The sequence below is a fragment of the Aspergillus nidulans genome, chromosome V (assembly GCF_000011425.1).
Source record: "Aspergillus nidulans FGSC A4 chromosome V".
Taxonomy (NCBI): Eukaryota; Fungi; Ascomycota; class Eurotiomycetes; order Eurotiales; family Aspergillaceae; genus Aspergillus; species Aspergillus nidulans.
Window position 1 is genome coordinate 1,265,677 of NC_066261.1, and position 17,074 is coordinate 1,282,750.

The 17,074-nt window shown below is 51.4% G+C and overlaps 6 protein-coding genes across 6 annotated transcripts, besides 1 other annotated feature; 2 read left to right on the top strand and 4 right to left on the bottom strand.

Moving 5' to 3' along the window:
* Positions 1–17,074: part of a sequence feature (contig 1.89 1..282268(1)) that runs on past both edges of the window.
* ANIA_05203 (mitochondrial 37S ribosomal protein uS8m) lies at positions 2,411–3,091 on the bottom strand (the record flags this gene model as incomplete). The annotated part of the gene is made up of 1 exon (XM_657715.2): positions 2,411–3,091. The coding sequence occupies one exon, from the start codon at positions 3,089–3,091 to the stop codon at positions 2,579–2,581; it is 513 nt and encodes a 170-aa protein (XP_662807.1). The 3' UTR covers positions 2,411–2,578.
* Positions 3,568–5,252, top strand: ANIA_05204 (uncharacterized protein; the record flags this gene model as incomplete). The annotated part of the gene is made up of 3 exons (XM_657716.2): positions 3,568–3,658; positions 3,711–3,877; positions 3,928–5,252. Exons 1-3 carry the CDS (start codon positions 3,621–3,623, stop codon positions 5,250–5,252), a joined length of 1,530 nt encoding a protein of 509 aa, XP_662808.1. The 5' UTR covers positions 3,568–3,620.
* ANIA_05205 (uncharacterized protein) lies at positions 6,145–8,113 on the bottom strand (the record flags this gene model as incomplete). The annotated part of the gene is made up of 1 exon (XM_657717.2): positions 6,145–8,113. One exon carries the CDS (start codon positions 8,111–8,113, stop codon positions 6,332–6,334), a length of 1,782 nt encoding a protein of 593 aa, XP_662809.1. The 3' UTR covers positions 6,145–6,331.
* lysB (homoisocitrate dehydrogenase) lies at positions 10,894–12,232 on the top strand. The gene is made up of 4 exons (XM_657718.2): positions 10,894–10,931; positions 10,998–11,038; positions 11,102–11,271; positions 11,328–12,232. Exons 1-4 carry the CDS (start codon positions 10,904–10,906, stop codon positions 12,169–12,171), a joined length of 1,083 nt encoding a protein of 360 aa, XP_662810.1. The 5' UTR covers positions 10,894–10,903; the 3' UTR covers positions 12,172–12,232.
* On the bottom strand, positions 12,375–13,455 carry ANIA_05207 (DUF1769 domain-containing protein; the record flags this gene model as incomplete). Its single annotated transcript, XM_657719.2, has 3 exons — positions 13,276–13,455; positions 12,708–13,205; positions 12,375–12,607 (listed from the first exon to the last, which is right to left on the bottom strand). Exons 1-3 carry the CDS (start codon positions 13,433–13,435, stop codon positions 12,375–12,377), a joined length of 891 nt encoding a protein of 296 aa, XP_662811.1. The 5' UTR covers positions 13,436–13,455.
* Positions 14,157–16,691, bottom strand: ANIA_05208 (uncharacterized protein; the record flags this gene model as incomplete). Its single annotated transcript, XM_657720.1, has 2 exons — positions 14,157–16,368; positions 16,564–16,691. The coding sequence occupies 2 exons, from the start codon at positions 16,689–16,691 to the stop codon at positions 14,157–14,159; spliced, it is 2,340 nt and encodes a 779-aa protein (XP_662812.1).

Consider the following 17,074-nt stretch of genomic DNA (forward strand, 5'->3'; position numbering starts at 1 on the left):
TGTGAGCAACAAGAGGTCTGAAATCCCTGCAAGCTCATAGAATAACTTACAGTACCCAAATAGAATGGCTTTCGTTATGCATTACTGGGGAGTGGCGAGCTGAGACGGAATCTAAACAACTTGAATATCGGGCAAGGATGATGTTATACCGGGCCAGGGCTTCACGTGTTTGTTTCCTTCAGCACCCAGTCTGTTATACTTCACAGGTAATCGAATCTTCTGTGAAGGCAAAGACTCCCACATTTATTGATAACTTGGTAGGTTACCAATACTAATGAGATATATCGAGCCCCATGGACAGAGGCGGGCAATGCCGAGCGGATTAGTTATACACATACTCCAGTAAAGCAGTCATGTCACCTCTTATTACCCCACATTTGATATGTAACTGATAAAGTTCGATCAATGAGGGTCTAATGACCCATAACATATATAGAAGGATCGTCAAACCAAGAGGATAATGGAACGAAAAGCAAAGAAGCAAAGGAGTGTTGAGGCGACGAGAACCATGAGATGATAACTTCCAAAGCATGTTAACTATGGCTCATAATCCCTATTACTGATACGGTGTTATGGTTGCTGGCAAGAGGAACTCCAACCACTTCTTGGGCCAGGCACAGACACGGTGATGAGAATGACATTCCTCCAAACATACTCGATGCCATTGCGCTGCGTGGCTGCTTCTCTAAAGACCCTGGTGCGTTGCCATGGGCATTCGTCTTTGAACACGCTAGGAATGTGTAGTTTCATGGGAATTGGCGTTTCTGACATGCACCGCCTATAGTTGGAGCATTAGACGGCGCAAAAGTGCAAGTCAATCATCATTCTTCCCTGTGCTTCATGGCGACACCGTAGTGGGCGGGTATAGTCCTAGGTTAACAACATCAATAGAAACTCGAAAGAACCTAGTGCAAATCTGGAAATGTACCTCGCAACTTATGCGGATTCCGTCTTCCACGCTAACATGCGCCTCGTTCCCCAAGATGGGCCTGGCCTTTTCTCCAGTTGTATCCGCAATCTGACAGCACATGCATCCTTCAGACTATCCCGACTGAGATTTGTCGCTTGCCCCTAGACCCGCGTCAATGTCTCAGAGACGACCAGCCCAGCAAAGCAAACCGACTGTGTGGGAATGTGGATCTCGAATGGCGGAGTGCGGCCAAATGGGCCCATTTTGCGAACCAAAGTTCCCTGAGAGTGATGAATCTATAGTCCTGGATGATAGTCCTGGATGAAGAAAGCTTCCCAGAGGCAGTTCTCGAGGACGTCAGACTTCGGCCGCCAGGATATCCGCGTATGCGACCTTTGTGACGTACGGGACATTTTATGGAATCAATCTGTCTCTTTCACAACAGCATTTCCTTTTTTGCGAGACATGCATGGAATGCGGGGACTAGTTGGTAGTCGCCAGGTCCAGAAAGGATCAAATGTCGGAGAGCGCATTTACTCCGTAGGCATTTCATCTCTTGGATACCGGAGGGATCAAACCCTTAGCAGCAGCCTAACAGTTGATCCGCAGCACCCTCAGCAATTCAGAAAGGCTCGCCACGGATGTGGGACATGACAAATAACACTGACTCCACACCTAGATTCACGGTAGCAGAGGGCGTACGAAGGGCGAGCCAGCGCTCGTCGATATTGGGCTGAAGGCTCCCAGGTAATCCGTCATAACGAGCAGGTATTTGTGTAGAGAATGGTTTTCGACCCACTTCTCTTTACAGCGTCGAACATGTCCTTGTACCTTTGACATTGCCTCGCTATACGTGCTTCCTAGTCTCCATCCACCCTTCCAGCAAGGTCTGGAACAATGCCGGCGCATATGACCAGCTCCGGCGTGTCTGCTGCAACGCTCTCGTAACTCCACCGGGCGGTAATGTCCGCTTAGTGAAGGCAGCAGTGTCCGCCACGACATTCGCTAGGCCTGAAGGATGCGATTCAAGGAGAGTAATGGCACATCTGGGTGCCGCTCGCGAATGCGTCGGCTTGGCTGCTCCAACGACCAGTCCCGCTTGAGTTGACGACGTTGCTGATATAAGGTGAGTTTTTATCCATTCAAGGGATCTCAGTATGCAGGAGACGGGCCACGTCCCATTATCTGCGGCTGTCTCTACCCGTAGGTCGAAGGACTCGAATCATCATTCTAGCCGCCAGCCCTCGCTAGACTGCGTTGGAGACTCTAGTATCTCACGTAGGGAGCTAGCCACCTAAGAAAACAATCAAGGGTACAAAGTGAAAGGTGGTTTGAAACTGGCTGTCGATTCAACTGCGCAGTGAGAAGAAAGAGGGAGAAACTGGGAAAGATACGGGGTGCTCGTGCCATGATCACAAGACCGAGCATGCCAGCCAAGCCGCTCATCAACTCAAGCTTCGATCAGGTCCATGACAGAAACACTGGGGATCAGAACGAAGAAAAGTACATGAAGTTACATAGGTTAATATACACAGTAGCTGTTTATCCCAAGAGTCGCACAGGAAGACATGAGAAACGCGACTGACCAAACTCCGGATATAATGCAAACCCATCGTACAACACCCGCGGAAACAATATCTTAGCGAGTCTATCCCTTCCAACAGATCATTAAAGAACCCGACACAGGACAAGCCCACCGAGCTTCTTCTCCACACACTCCCGCGCTTCCTTGATGCCCTTGTCCGTTGAAAGGTAAAGAGACTCTCCGGGGGATCGGAGTCCTTCTATGTAACCACTTTTCTGTCCGCGAACGACCTCGCGCAGGCCAGAAACGTCAATTGTGAGCCGTCTTGTAGGCTTGCTGACCATCGAGATCTTCGAGAGAACCGGTTGGCTTCGCCAATACTTCAACCCGAGCCAGAGTCGCCTTGTGGCGACGTTGCTCTGTGTCAGTGGTTCCATTTCCTGTACTTCGTCGTATGCGGTCGGGATCCCGAGCAAATTGTGCATGGGGGGAGGCTCAAGACCTCCGCGGACAACAGACGAGATGAAACCGTCGTTCTGCAGGGCAAGGCACAGCTTCAGGTGCAGGTTGGAATTCGGGATCGACGTGAAGCCGAGACGAGCCTTGGTGGCATTGTTCAGGTGTGAACAGACGTGGGCTAGATTGACGAGAGACATGCTGAACTATGGACTGGCGCAATCAAACCGGATGGCCGATGGGACGGAGTTCTGTAACAAGCAGGCGATCAGTTGGGGGAGACAAATTGCGCATGGTTGGCATTGGTAGTACCTGCGGAGATGAAACGCACAGCAAAGGGGGTTATCTCAATACTCAGCAGCCCAGCTCAAGTTCTAGACGCCGAATATCTGTTGAAGCTGTTGACTTGCGGAATGAAATTTTCGGAGAAACGAAATAACCGGGCCGAGTCTTTGATGCCCTCAAATTAAGGCATAAACACCTGCACTTTTGCCTCAAATACAAGGCCGCAATAAGGCCGCAACCATCCATCGAATCATCTCCAGCTTCTAAGCGCCCTCGGTGACGCCGGCCTTCTGCAGACTGCATATCACGACCAGTAGCAGCTTGGTAAGTGAATCCGCTCTATAAAGTCTTTTGTTGCCTGTTCTTGTGCTTCCTTCCCCGCTGTCCTCCCATATAACCTCTCTACGCGCCCAGTCTTCTGCGACAACCTGCTAACCGCTTATCATGCCTCCGCTACCAGGAGAGGAGCGAGTGCTAACCACGTAAGTCTACTAATTACCCCGCAAACCTTACAGTATATTGAATGAGATGCAGCTTTGCCGATATTCATTATTACTTTGCGGCGCCGACCCCGAAGCCCCTTCTCCATCGGTTCGACAAGAGCTCGTATCTATATCTATACCACAATGGCACTCAGAGGAAGACCAGGATCGAAGTAGCCAATAACCCTGGCACCCCTGATCAGGATGCCTTTAACGGAGGTAAGTTTGCAGCTGGCTGGACTAGACTAGTTGAAGCTGACATCTACTAGCTCTCGATAATGTGCATATTAGCCATTCTACAAGGTTCCCAACCCTGTGCACGATAACCGTCGACGGGCAGACACAAGCACAGGGGGGATATACATTTCCCCCACCACCAGGTAGCGCAAACCCGTACGAATGGCAGCTGCCAACCAATGATCCCCGCGGCGAGAATGCTCTCCAGCGTCTGCACACTTTCGACATTTACTTCTGGACCCAAGGCGATGTAGACCAATTTCTGGATCTGGCTGAACAGTACTTGTCTCGCACGCAGGTAGAAACAGACAGACATCCATTTCCACCTCCTCAAGTCAACACCACAAGCACAATCGTCCAGCAATTGGAAAATGTGGCAATCACAGACCCGGCTTACCAGAACGGCCAAACCAGGAATTCTCAAGCAGAAGCGGTGGTCAGCCCTGCACCCATTGGGCTTCCTCCACCACCTCCACCTCCCCAGGACACTCCAAGCGCTACTCCGGCAGCATCACACCAACACACATCCTCCGTCAGTCCTCTCTCAGTCGAGCAGAAGCGAGACTCCGCCCAATTCACCCCTCTCCCCTATAATCCAGCTGCCCCCGCGGCGCCAGAACCAATCAAGCATCGGGAGAAAACACCACCGCCCCCCGATGCTGCAGACGGGACTGGGCTCGCCGCAGCTGTAGCAGCAGACCACGGTGCTCCATATTCTAACCCTTCCCATACACCGGCACTGGGAGGAGGCTACTCTGCTCCTCCCCAACAAGGGCAGGGCCAAGCAAGCCCAGGCCCGTACAACCTACCAGGAGCCTACGCCTCTCCACCACCAAGCGCAGGACTTTCCTTCCCACCCCAACATCAAGCACCCATCCAAGGCCCACCTGCCACAGTTCCCTCCTACCCACCCCAAACGTCCGTTCAAAGTCCTCCAGCAACAGCAGTCCCTTCATACCCGCCGACATACCTTCAAGGCAACTACGCTCAACCCCATCAGCAGCAGAGCCAACAACAACAACAGCAACAGCCAAGCTTCTACGGCACCCAAGTCCCCGCGATAGGCGGATACTCAACATACTCCTACGAGCAATCCCAAACCCAACCCCACCCTCATCACCATCAGACCACACCCAGCATCCAACCAGCCACCAATGTCAGCACTCCAGGCTCTGAATACGCAATCCACAACCAGATGTACCGCCCTACTGAGGCAGAGGCCTCCTCGCACCTTCAGGACCACGCAAAGCTGGCGATGCAGAATCCTGGCCAGCGGCCTAGAAAGCTGGAGGAGTCGGCGTCCAGAGTTGAGAACAGCGTGAACCGGTTCTTGAAGAAGTTGGAGAAGAAGCTTTGATTCCCCATTTGCTCTTCCTATTTCCTCTCTCCTTTTGGGGTGGATGGTGGGTGTGGGTTGCTTATGATATCGAGGAAGCACTGAATGTGATGCGATGTATGCTTGTAGCTAGGTAGGTAGGTATGTTCTATTAGTGCTGTTGTATTTGACCCTCGCGCCGAGGCCTCTTTGTCTTGGATATATATGATATTGTGACGAGGTATATGTGCAGAATTGGAAGTTACTGGCTTCTTTTATGTGAATATCATGTCAGCTGGCTTCCATTCCGTTCGCTTGTATGCTGGAGAAGCTCCCGGTCCGTGTCAGGACATATATATACTACATCTGACGGACAACCACAAGCCTTCCCTACTCAGCGCTCTAAATGCAAAGTTCGGCCAATCCTCCCCAATGCTTTAGAGGACAAAGGAAATAGAAACAGAGTCCCTCCATAAAATTTGATTATAGCCGAAACCTAAGTACATCAACATAAAATCTATTCTACAGAGAGAAGAGAACTTCAAGAATAAATAATGTAATGTGACCCCAAGGATGATAAGCAAATCTCAAGGCCGGAAGAGAAAGAAATGAAATTGAAAACCCACCCTATGATCTCCAGCACACTAGGTGCGAGCTACACCATGGCTCCAGTCCCAAGGATAAGCGGCACGGCTCTGCGAAAGGAATCAAAGCTACATAGACGGGTAGCCAGACAAGGACAAAACAATGAAGTAAATAACTGACAAAATGGTTCAAGAACTGAATGGCCAGGAGAAGAAGAGGACGGGAACCCAAGTACTCCTAGACAGATTGATGCAAGTGCAAGACAAGATGCGAGGAAAACGCTAAATCACCCAAGGACTCGAAATCCAACACCACTAAATGAATGAGCAGCGAATCGACAATGAGCTGTGCTACACGATGGCATAAGCGTGACTCATCCACGGCAGGGAGAGATGCAAATAAATGACTAAACAAAGCTGTGCGGAGGGTTGGCCTCTGCAACATGGACGTGAGAAGGGTATAACAAATATAACACAAGAATCGAAACGGCGACCGCGAGTTTTGGGATGGTTTGTAAAGACTTAAAGGAACGCGGTCTAGAAGGTATCATCCTCGTCATTTAGCGACCATTTGCTGAGGTCAATATCATCCACGTCAGGCTGGTTAGCTTTCAGAGGGGCTTTGCTAGTGGTATCGAGCTTGTTCTCCTGGGAAACAGCAGCTGCATCAGTTGCGGTCGACTCGGCAGCGTGAACAGATTCGATATCATTGGAATTAGGTTTTTCGCTTGGCTTCTCAACTATCTCCGCAGCTGGAGCCAGAACCTTTTCCTCGGCAACTTCTGGTGTCGGCTTAGTAACGGTCGTGGACTCAGCTTGCTCTTCTACAGAAGTTACAGGCTCGGCGACCGCCGCATCCGATTCGTTGGGCTGACTGTGAGCGTCCTCAACCAGAGGCTGAGTAGGCTCAACAACAGCCTCAGTGGCTGATTCGACAGGTGGCTCGGCTGTAGCTTCGTTTGGCTTCTCCTCGACAACGACAGCCTCAGTAGGCTGTGCTGGTGGCTCGACCGGAAGCTCGGAGACAGTATCCTCCACAGCCTGCTGCACGGATTCATTCTTTCGATCTCTCGCGACCTGCACCTCAGCGGGTTCAACGGCAGGCTGTTGTTCAACTTCAGAGGGCTTTTTAGATCCAACCTTATCTCTTGCCGACTGCGTCGATCGAGTAGATGGTATTCTTCTTGGGGCGCGAGCAACTTTCGTTCGAGGGGGACTCTTGACGTCCAGCTTCTCGTGTGCTTTGCTGGCCGAACTTGCTGTTGGACGCATCATCCTTGCTAGAAACCCTTCATCGATTGGTCTGGAGGCTGTGCTCGCTCGAGAATGAGAGCGTTCATTCCCTGATGGAGGGGACCGCGAGGCCGGTTTGCGGACAGTCGAGACAGTGGGGGTATTCGCACCTTGACGAGCTCCCGTTGCACTCTTCAAGCTAGACGGCTTGCGTGAAAGAGTAGACGTGGCTGCTCCCGCAGTGCCTGATCTCGCTGTGGATGTTGTGGATGTGGTAGGGCGAGCTGACCTAGCTGTTGATGACGATCGAACTTCGCTAGAGCGAACCGCTGCCCTAGCAGTCTCACGAGGCGCCGGCCTTGTCGGCGGCTTGTTGGCTGTGGCAAGTGATGCCCGACTAGGCTTGTGGGCAGCGGTTTTCAGTGAGTCGTTCTTTGCACTTGTGGCTGTAGTTGTAGACGGCCTAGAAGCGCGGGTCCTAGTTTTCTCACTGTCGGGCTTGGTAGCGGAAGCTGATGTGCGAGATTGAGTGGAAGTCTTGGTTGGGGCTTGCGAGGCAGACTTTGTAGTCGAGGTAGTCTTTCCGGCTTGCACATTTGACGATATCTTCGAGGCTGTCTCCGCTGGTTTTGCAGGTGCGGCCGTGGGCGACTTAGGCGCTGGCTGTATTTCCTTGTTTGCGGACGACACCTCCTCAGCTTTTTCCTTCTCTTTAGCCTCAGCTAGATTCTGGACGATGTCTTTCTTTTCCAGTCCGCTCGCTTTCTGCAGGCTACCTAAGCCATTCGTCGCCTGCGCGGAGGATTCGTGACTCTTAACGCTGCTATCAAGATCTTCGGAGCTGACGCTCTTGACCCTAGACGGACTAGAAGCGCCCTCACTATGCGGACTCACACGGCGGAAGCCTAGGACGGGACTGGACGGGGTCCCTCCTTCGACAGGGACAAAGCTTGCGCGCACCTTAGACAGGTTCTCGGAGCCGGCGGGAGATCGATCTCGCGCGGGAGGAGTGACGTTGTTTTGCTGATTGTTTTCGAACCTTGCGAGAAGGCTCTTCACGCCTGGGTGGGCGCCTTTATCGGCCATGGCAAGGATGATGGGGTTGCAGTAGGGCGATTCGCGGTCCGGAAGCGAGAGCAGTGGCCGGCGGGCCAGCGCAAGTTAGACAAAATAGACAGATAAACCGGATGAGTACGGCGCGATTATATCTGCTATGTTCAGTGGGCTGAAGTAGAAATATGGGTCGAGATCGCGCTGCGTCGCGAGAGCCAGGACACGTTGGTCTGATGGTAGCGGCGAGGAGAGCGGGGGAGGAACGGGCTATAAACAGTGGCGACAGTAAACAAAGGCAGAGAGACAGAGTCAATAGTGCGGTTGGACAACCAGAGGAACGTTAGGCCCAGCAAACATGATAGATAGACAAAGGCTCTAGAATAACCATGGAATGAATAAGAACAAAGTCAATTTAGTTAAGGGAGAAAGGAGAAGCTGACACAAGGCTAAGGCAGGAGTGGGTTTGCAGCCTGAGGCCACAATTCAGGGGTCGGATCCGCGGCTTCATCTTTGTTTCTGTGACTGTTTCAAGGCGACTGACCTCCTCAATAATCTCGGCATCTTATCCTGTTACGTGCCCCAAGCTATAGCGTCGCCACTATTGGCCTCCATATCGGTACAGGACCTTATGACCACTTGTCAACTTGCTTCGCTCAAGAGGCAGCCACCTTTCAAGGAGTTTTGAACGCCACCCTTCTGGCCCTTGGGATTCGATAATTGATTGCCGGATACTTTGGTTACCCAACTCCTTAAGGCCTATACCGGGAGCTCTCCAAACAAGGCTGGCCATCCAGCATGCGCCTGGGCAATTTCCTGATCTTATTCAACTGCCAACCACAGGGTCGAACCGGACAAGCGCTTCAAATGTAGCTCCAAATGTAGCTTCAAAGTAGTATGTCGTGATTAGTTCCAAGGGCCTGGAGGTCTGTGCAAAGCCGACTAGAATAATGCCGACCGTTTGATATGTACTCCATGTCAGTGACACCGACAATGAACAATCAGACTGTAGCCCTGATTTGATAAAGCTTGGATTGACGGCAGTCATTGCATTGCATAGCCGCTGCAATGCACGGCAGTCAAAACCAGGGTTCATGCCTGGTTCCCATCGGAATTCAGCAAGGCACAGCGGTGCTACAGACCAGATGCAGGAACGATTTGGCGAGACGTCCGTGTCGTGATTGACATAGTCGACAACAGTTGACAGCCTCGCGCATCCACCGTCTATCTCCATTGGGCCGTCCCAGACGGATGTGCCATGTATTTGCTCGAAAGGAGAAACTGTGCATTGACGCATGCAATGCTCTGATGGCGCAAGTGCAGGGGCGCAGGAAGGTCGACATTCCTCAGGTGACGAGGCAAGGATGCAAGGGCTCGACACCGTCGTGCTAATATCTCCTGTCCTAGGTACCCAGTAATGGTGCCATGCGGAAGGCATAGGATGCAACTGAATCTACACCGGGCAAGTCAGCGAGAGAGCAAATAGGAACTGCTCCGACTAATATCAGGCCACCAAACTAGGCTTACCACTCTCCCATCCAGCACATGAGGTTAAAGCCCTGGCCTTCTTGGAAAAGCGAAGGGGCGGCCGTCGATGCAAACCCCCCATGATCTTAACGTCAATCAACTATCAACCAAATGGGAGTGAGACGTCAGGCCCAGCACTCAGTATGTGGTAAATTTGATTCCCATTCACACTGCTCATGAAGTACGCAGACGATTTGGAACGCCCACGAGAGCTTTTGCGTGACTTGAGGGATGAAAGGCCGCAGGTTGTGATTCGACCGTTCATGGGAAAGGGAGTTAAAAGGCGCTACAGCCTTCAGACAGACCAAACACCAAAGCATCGCTCCAAGGATCAGGGGTTCGCTTGGTGGTCCGCACAGATCACCCTGGCTTCTTAATATCAGAATGGGTGTCCACCATCAGCTGGAGCCATCCACATACCAGTCATCTTGGTAGCGTCATCGGAGCTCTGATCGAGTTTCTGTTGAATAATATGCAAGGAGACGAGGATATAACCAAAAGGCACCGTGAAAGATAACTGCGGTGAACACAAAAACTGATAATTGATCGCTCCTCATGCCTCCAATGTAGTAGCTGAGACCTGAGAGTGCATCTCTTCAGGCTACGGCCACCGCCTCGTCAGATCCCAGGTCATGCAGGATATACCCGTTTCCCAAATGACCGCTGACGTCTGAGTTCACAGCAGATCAATCCACCGGCTGCCCTATACTCTTGAGTAGAAAGAGTAGACAAATCAGACAGACAACAGACATCAACTGGCCATCTATAAAGTGGGGCTGACCCAGTGACCAGTATCATATACGTTTTAGCGTTGCTTGAACTCGAGGTTCAGGCTTGCTTCATGTTTGTGCCTTGACAAGAGTTAACGGAAACATGCACCTTCTGACTCTAGCTGTGTTTGATTCTAGGAAATGAAGCTTCTTCAGCACATAATCTTGCTCAGGACAATCTACGAAAAAAGTGTGCGCCAAAGAGTGCACCATGTAAGGAAGAATCGTGACTTCTGTGAGAATTATATATAAAACCCATGTATCACGTGACTTATCATACGTCCCCATTGTCATCAGGCTAGATATGCTATCCATTCCTATATCTCGCTGCAAGTTTATCGATACCGGATCGGAAGATCTATGAGATATAGCCTGTAAATGACAGTCGGAAGATGAACGGGTTGCTCAACCTGAAATCCCGATTCCTCGGCGATATGCCCGGATCATTATTCTTCCCGTCGCCATACAAAATCAATTCCCTCCGATTGCGGACGTTTTCCTAGCCAGCAGGAAACTCAAGATACACGCCATGGCTGCTGCTAGGACTCTTCGCATAGGTCAATCGCTCTTCTCTTATGATGTGCTCTAAGGTTTATGGACAATTGCTTACTGACGACGTGCAGGTCTCATCCCCGGTGACGGTATCGGACGGGAGGTCATCCCGGTAAGTCGGATATGAGTGCAGACAAGCGGTGCAAACGAGACCGATACTGAACTGCTCACGTAGGCCGGTAGACGGATCCTGGAAGCTCTTCCGGCCTCCCTGAACCTGAAATTCAACTTTGTTGACCTCGATGCCGGTTACGACTGCTTCAAGCGGACCGGTACCGCTCTGCCCGACAAGACCGTCGAGGTCCTGAAGAAGGAGTGTGACGGTGCTCTGTTTGGTGCAGTCAGGTGAGCTGCACGAGCTTGTATTTGCTTATTGGACAGACCTAAACTTCTCTTGGCAGCTCTCCCTCCACCAAGGTCGCCGGCTACTCCTCCCCCATCGTCGCCCTCCGCAAGAAGCTCGACCTCTTTGCGAATGTCCGCCCTGTCAAGACCACCGCCGGCACCAGCGCCGGCAAGCCCATCGACCTCGTCATCGTCCGCGAGAACACTGAGGACCTCTACGTGAAGGAAGAAAGCACCGAGGAGACCCCCAATGGCAAGGTTGCCCGCGCCATCAAGCAGATCTCCGAGCGCGCATCCTCCCGCATCGCCACCATTGCTGGTGAAATCGCCCTGCGCCGCCAAAACATCCGCGATGGAGCCGCTGCCTCGGGCCTCCGCACCAAGCCCATGGTCACTATCACTCACAAGTCCAACGTCCTCTCCCAGACGGACGGTCTCTTCCGTGAGACTGCCCGTGCCGCCCTTGCCGCGCAGAAGTTCTCCTCCGTCGAAGTTGAGGAGCAGATTGTTGACTCCATGGTCTACAAGCTCTTCCGCCAGCCTGAGTACTACGATGTTATTGTTGCGCCTAACCTCTACGGTGACATCCTGTCTGACGGTGCTGCTGCCCTGGTTGGCAGTCTGGGTCTCGTGCCTAGCGCCAACGTCGGTGACAACTTTGCCATTGGTGAGCCCTGCCACGGTAGTGCGCCCGATATCGAGGGCAAGAACATTGCCAATCCCATTGCCACTCTGCGCAGCGTTGCTCTCATGCTTGAGTTCTTGGGCGAGGAGCAGGCCGCCGCTAAAATCTACGCTGCTGTTGACGGCAACCTTGATGAGGGCAAGTACCTGTCTCCCGACATGGGTGGCAAGGCTACCACCACCGAGGTTTTGGAAGATGTGCTCAAGAGACTGTAAATTACGCTTAACATATATATTGGGTCAGTCGCGTTAGATGAATAAAGATGAATAAAAGTCCGTTACAACCCTGTTCGGTCAGCAGGGTTCTGTTCGGCTGTACGATTAAGTCATTTATTGGTAGTACAATGTCAAATGCAGTTTATCTATGGTATTGAACTAGTCAATGTGGTCTCTATACTCTGTATACACCCCAGCAACTCCTACTCAACATCATCAGCAGACGGTTCTGCCTCCCATTCAAACCTACTCCCGTTCTCCTTCGACTCCGTAGACTCATCATCATGGCCGTCACTGGCATGGACCAACGTGAACAGAACCACCAGGTAAACCTCCCCAGACGTCCGGCTCTTCAGCACATACCGCAGAGAATGTGTCTTCTCATCAATATAATGCAACGCATTGATATTGAAGCCGGGAAGACGAAGTGTGAATTCTGTTAATTTACAAGTATGGTTGTCAGTAACAATGCACCAGAAAAGCTGCATGACAGCTTGAGAAAGATGACGGGGTCCGAAGGGAGGATTGAAACGCACCGTTGAAATCCAGATACTGGTTGCCGAAATCTGCATAATACACCCTTCCTTCCTCAAACTCCCATTCCTTCCGCCTCTCCTCATTCTGAAAATACGACCGTCTCCCATTCACATCCTCAGGGACCCCTTTTGCACTCCGGACATCCACCCCGTCCTCCTCGCCCTCTTCAACGATCCCTTGCACATCCGGCAACTTCTCCTTCTTTCCTACCCGTAGTCGATTCCACGTTGCCAGCGCCGGACTATAGAGGTACGGCTTGTCTGCGTATGCATCACCATCAAGCGTGGGATCAATTGTCCACTGGGCAACACGGAGCGCGCCGTTGAAGCCAGGCGGGAGTCTATCACGGATGGGACGGTCGAAGTCGTTTCCGAAAACGAGATCGTTGCCATTGATGGGCTTCTTAAAAGCTATTCCAAAGGAGATCGAGTACTGGTCTTTGGAGTGATCAGGGTGGTCGAAGTAAGGGTTCGATCGCGGTGCGCCGTTGGGGAAGCCTGTGAGTCCAACAAGTTGGTCCTATCAGAATGCAGTGAACAGATTAATTCTGGAAGTCAAGTAACGTACCGGTATAATTCTGGATCCGGACGGTCAGATTAGTGGCAGCGTGCTCGTTGGAGATATGCAGAGTTTTGTCTTCGTTCACTGGAACCTCTTGGTGTGTTGCTGGGTCGTAGGAGGGTCCTGCGGTTACTTTCAGGCGGTATTGTGAGGCTTTTTCAGACATGGTGGTTATGCGATATGAAAGGCTTGTCGCAAACGCAAAGTATAATGAATGAAGAGATTTAGATTTATTGTCTGGAGTCAGTCACAAAGTTAAATACAACCACCACCTATGGAGTACAGTACATTTTCAAGGTTCGACCTGAACCCTGGGGCCTTCGTAGAAAAGACGTCATAGATGCGATAAGATAATGAACGTTGCATTGACCACTAGCCAGCTCAGGGGAAGCAAATGGTTTTCCAGTTTGCTTTCGCTTAGCTCATCTATCAAAGAACCACCATATTCAGTAAGATTACTATGCTTGGAGGAGGGCACACCCTTCCATCTTAAGCGTAGAGGCCGCCATCCACCATGGGCACGTGTCGAGCCTATGATGCCTCAGTGAGCCACATGTGATTGTCCCAGCGTATTACTTCTAGGTGCATTCTCATATAGAATATGCCGCCAGAAAATCAGCTGCCCTCAGTCTGACGATCTTAAGAGGTTGGCCGAAACAAGTATAAATCACATGTGTCGAAATGACTACGTCGTTTATATACAGTCACCTGTGAGTGAGCACTGTAGCGCAGATTAGCCAAGGACGGGTGCTGAGGCTCTAAACCAGATATTGTGATGCTCATTGTTAACGATGTGTGAATATCCAAAAATATCCAAATGTCGCTATGTCATGCAAGAGAAATAGGTCAATATCGACAAAAGAACAGAGAGTATGGACAGAGTAAGATCAAAGATCGATCGGGTCAGAGGGTACTGCGTCCACTTCATCTTCCAGCTCATCTTCAGTGAGAACTCCAATTCCACTGTCAATCCGCCTGCGATGCTTTCCTCGACCAATCTCTACGTCCATAAACCGGGTCATGCTGACAGGGGTAATTGGCTCGCTGCCAATGCCCTTATCATCCGACTCCAGTTCATCTGACTTTAGCTCCCAATTGGCGCTCCGTACCTTAGCCTGGCGACGCTCAGCGTTGACTGCAGCCTTCATCGATGCGAACGCCCGTGTCTGTTCCGCGAACCATTTATCCAACAGGCCATCCTTTGCTTCAATCTCCAGTCGCATTTGCTCTTTGAGACCTGCATTGTAGCGATTGAGTTTCTCAGCTTCTGTCTTGGCTGCTTCCAGTGCTGTGTTGAGTTCCGCAATACGGACATTCAACAAGCCGGTCTCCCGTTCGTGGTCTGTAACGTTTTTCTCCAAGTTCTCGACAGCTTGTTGGCGCTCACGCTCAATGCTTTCCATTTTGGCTGTGAGGTCACAGACCCGTATTCTGTTCTGCTCAATAATCTCCTCTCGCTCGCGAATCTGCTTTTCCAGGTCTTCGATAGTTGATTGAGCTGCACGACGGCGGCTTTCTTCGTCAACAACCTTCTGCTGCAGCTCAGATATCCGCCGAGCATGACTGTCCGCGTGCAGGGCTTTCTCTTCTTCTAACCTACTCACGAGACTCTCTAGACGTTTAACATCGTCGTCATACTTGTCCAGTGCGGCTTTCAATCTCTCTGTGCTGATTACATGATCTTGTGCTTCGCGTTCGAGTTCCTGCATCCGCATTCTCGTATGAAGCATATCGCCAGCGGAAGACGTAATGGACTCTTCCAAATTCTGAATCTTCTTGCATGCAGACTCATAGCGGGCTAGAAGAGTGTCAAACTGACCTCGCAGAGCCTTTTCCCGATCAGACGAGCCTTGATGACGTATCTGCTCCTCATCAAGGCTTTCGACCAGTGCTTGTACCCGCTTTACAAGTGCGCTGAGGGTGGACATTCCGCCGTTCAAGCCCGCATTGGCCGTTTCTCCAGGGACCATGTGCTCTAGCTCAAGGCGTGCAGTGCGAAATGCGTTGCGCAGCTCATCTACACTCTCGTGGAGGTTTGTACCATGAAAGCCTAGGCTAGAGAGCTCACTTTGGATGTCACTCAAAGTCTGCGTGGCATCGGAAGTTCGGGCGAGCATCTGCATCAAGCTAGGAACGATATCATCGAAGAAGTCCGCCGGAGGAGAGTGTTCACGAAGATGGCGTTCAAGGGGAGTGCCGCTGAGCAAGTTCAGCCGGGAGCGACATGCCTCGAACAAATCCTTCTTTTCTTTCCGTGCCGCCTCCAAATCCTGAGAGATGGCGGTAAACTCGACATCCATGCCGCGTGAAGTTTGGGCGGAACTGTCAACTTTTGAAGGCGTTTGGTGGAGCGGAAATTCATCTGGAACCATGTTTATTTCCGTTGCACGAATATCAGGAGAGTCTGACATGAATAAACTGTTGCCCTCCAAGCCGCTATCGTTGACCAAAATCGTATCTACCGTATCCGCATCACTTTCAGATGGCGTAGGGTGGCGGTAATCGTCCATGGCCGAAAATGATAGCTGCGCCCTCAGTCGATCGTTACCCGCCTCCAGATGTTCGATCCGATCTTCGGGTGCCATCCACTCTCCATCGTCGCTTGTTGGTTGAGTTGCGGGTGTTGCCGAAACTCTTCCCTTCTTTGCGACCTCAAGTTCCCGCTTAAGCGAATCCCTTTCGCGCAGCAATGACTCGAGAGATTTCTCATATTGGGCGGCTGCTCGCTTCTCACGTTCGAGGTTGTTGATCTCGTTACTCAGTCCTATGCGTCTAATCCTGCGTTGAGTACGCGTATCCAAGAGTTGCCGTAGAGGCGTGAAGTGTAACACCTTTTCTGGCGATGTGGAAGCTCGCGGTATCGGACTATCAGTCAGCCGGCGAGGCCGCGGCAGAGGAGTCGAATGACGACGCGACCGGCGAGTTGGAGTGCGCTGCAAGCCCCCATCTCTTTCCTCAAATGACGTTCGGCACAAGGCTGGAGTCAGGCCAGTTGAACACTCAGGGACATTCTGCGTTGTGGCCCCCGTCGAGAACCGCACTCTCTTGTGCGGACGGGGAGTTTCGCAACGAACAGCAGATCCGTCTTTAGGATGAGACCTATTACGCAGAACAGGATGACTGTTGATATCTAAGCCAGACCTCTCACGTCTTTTTCTCTGGTTGCGGGTCTCCATGAGGGATCTGGTTGTTGAATGGGATGAATGCAAGTAGATGAGCGCACAAGTAGGCCGACCCGGGTAGATATGGACCGGTCAGGCCAGGCAACGAGGGCTGTCCAGTCAACAGACACACCTGACAGGTAACAACACGTCCACAGACCCGGAAGCGTGATTACGATCCGGTCCCAAGGGGCAAGAATCCTTGCGCGTGGTGGCAGTATGTCTGCTTAATCGGGAAAGTGTAAACAAGGCTGCAGTCATGTGACCACATTACTGTCCAGGCAACCACTCTGCTGCATGGACCACCACCTATATCAAGGGTTCTTATTGCACGAATTTGATGAAAATCAATAAAAGCGATGATGAAAATCGATGCATTTGCACGTCATTGTCTATTGTTATCCCAGGATACAATGTGAGGAGCACAGCCGTGCTTTGATCGGCTAGATCTCGTGCTTTTCTGCCAAGCTTATCAAGTCTAGCTTTTGAACTCTGTCCTTAACTTATATACAGTTAATATTCCAAGTACAAAGTAGGTGAAAACGAGTCTACAGAGTGCAAACAAGACAAAACAGATAGCAGTGTTTGGAGGGCGTTCTAGGCCATACTGAAGCCGGAGATGGCCATTTGCGCCCATGCGCGGG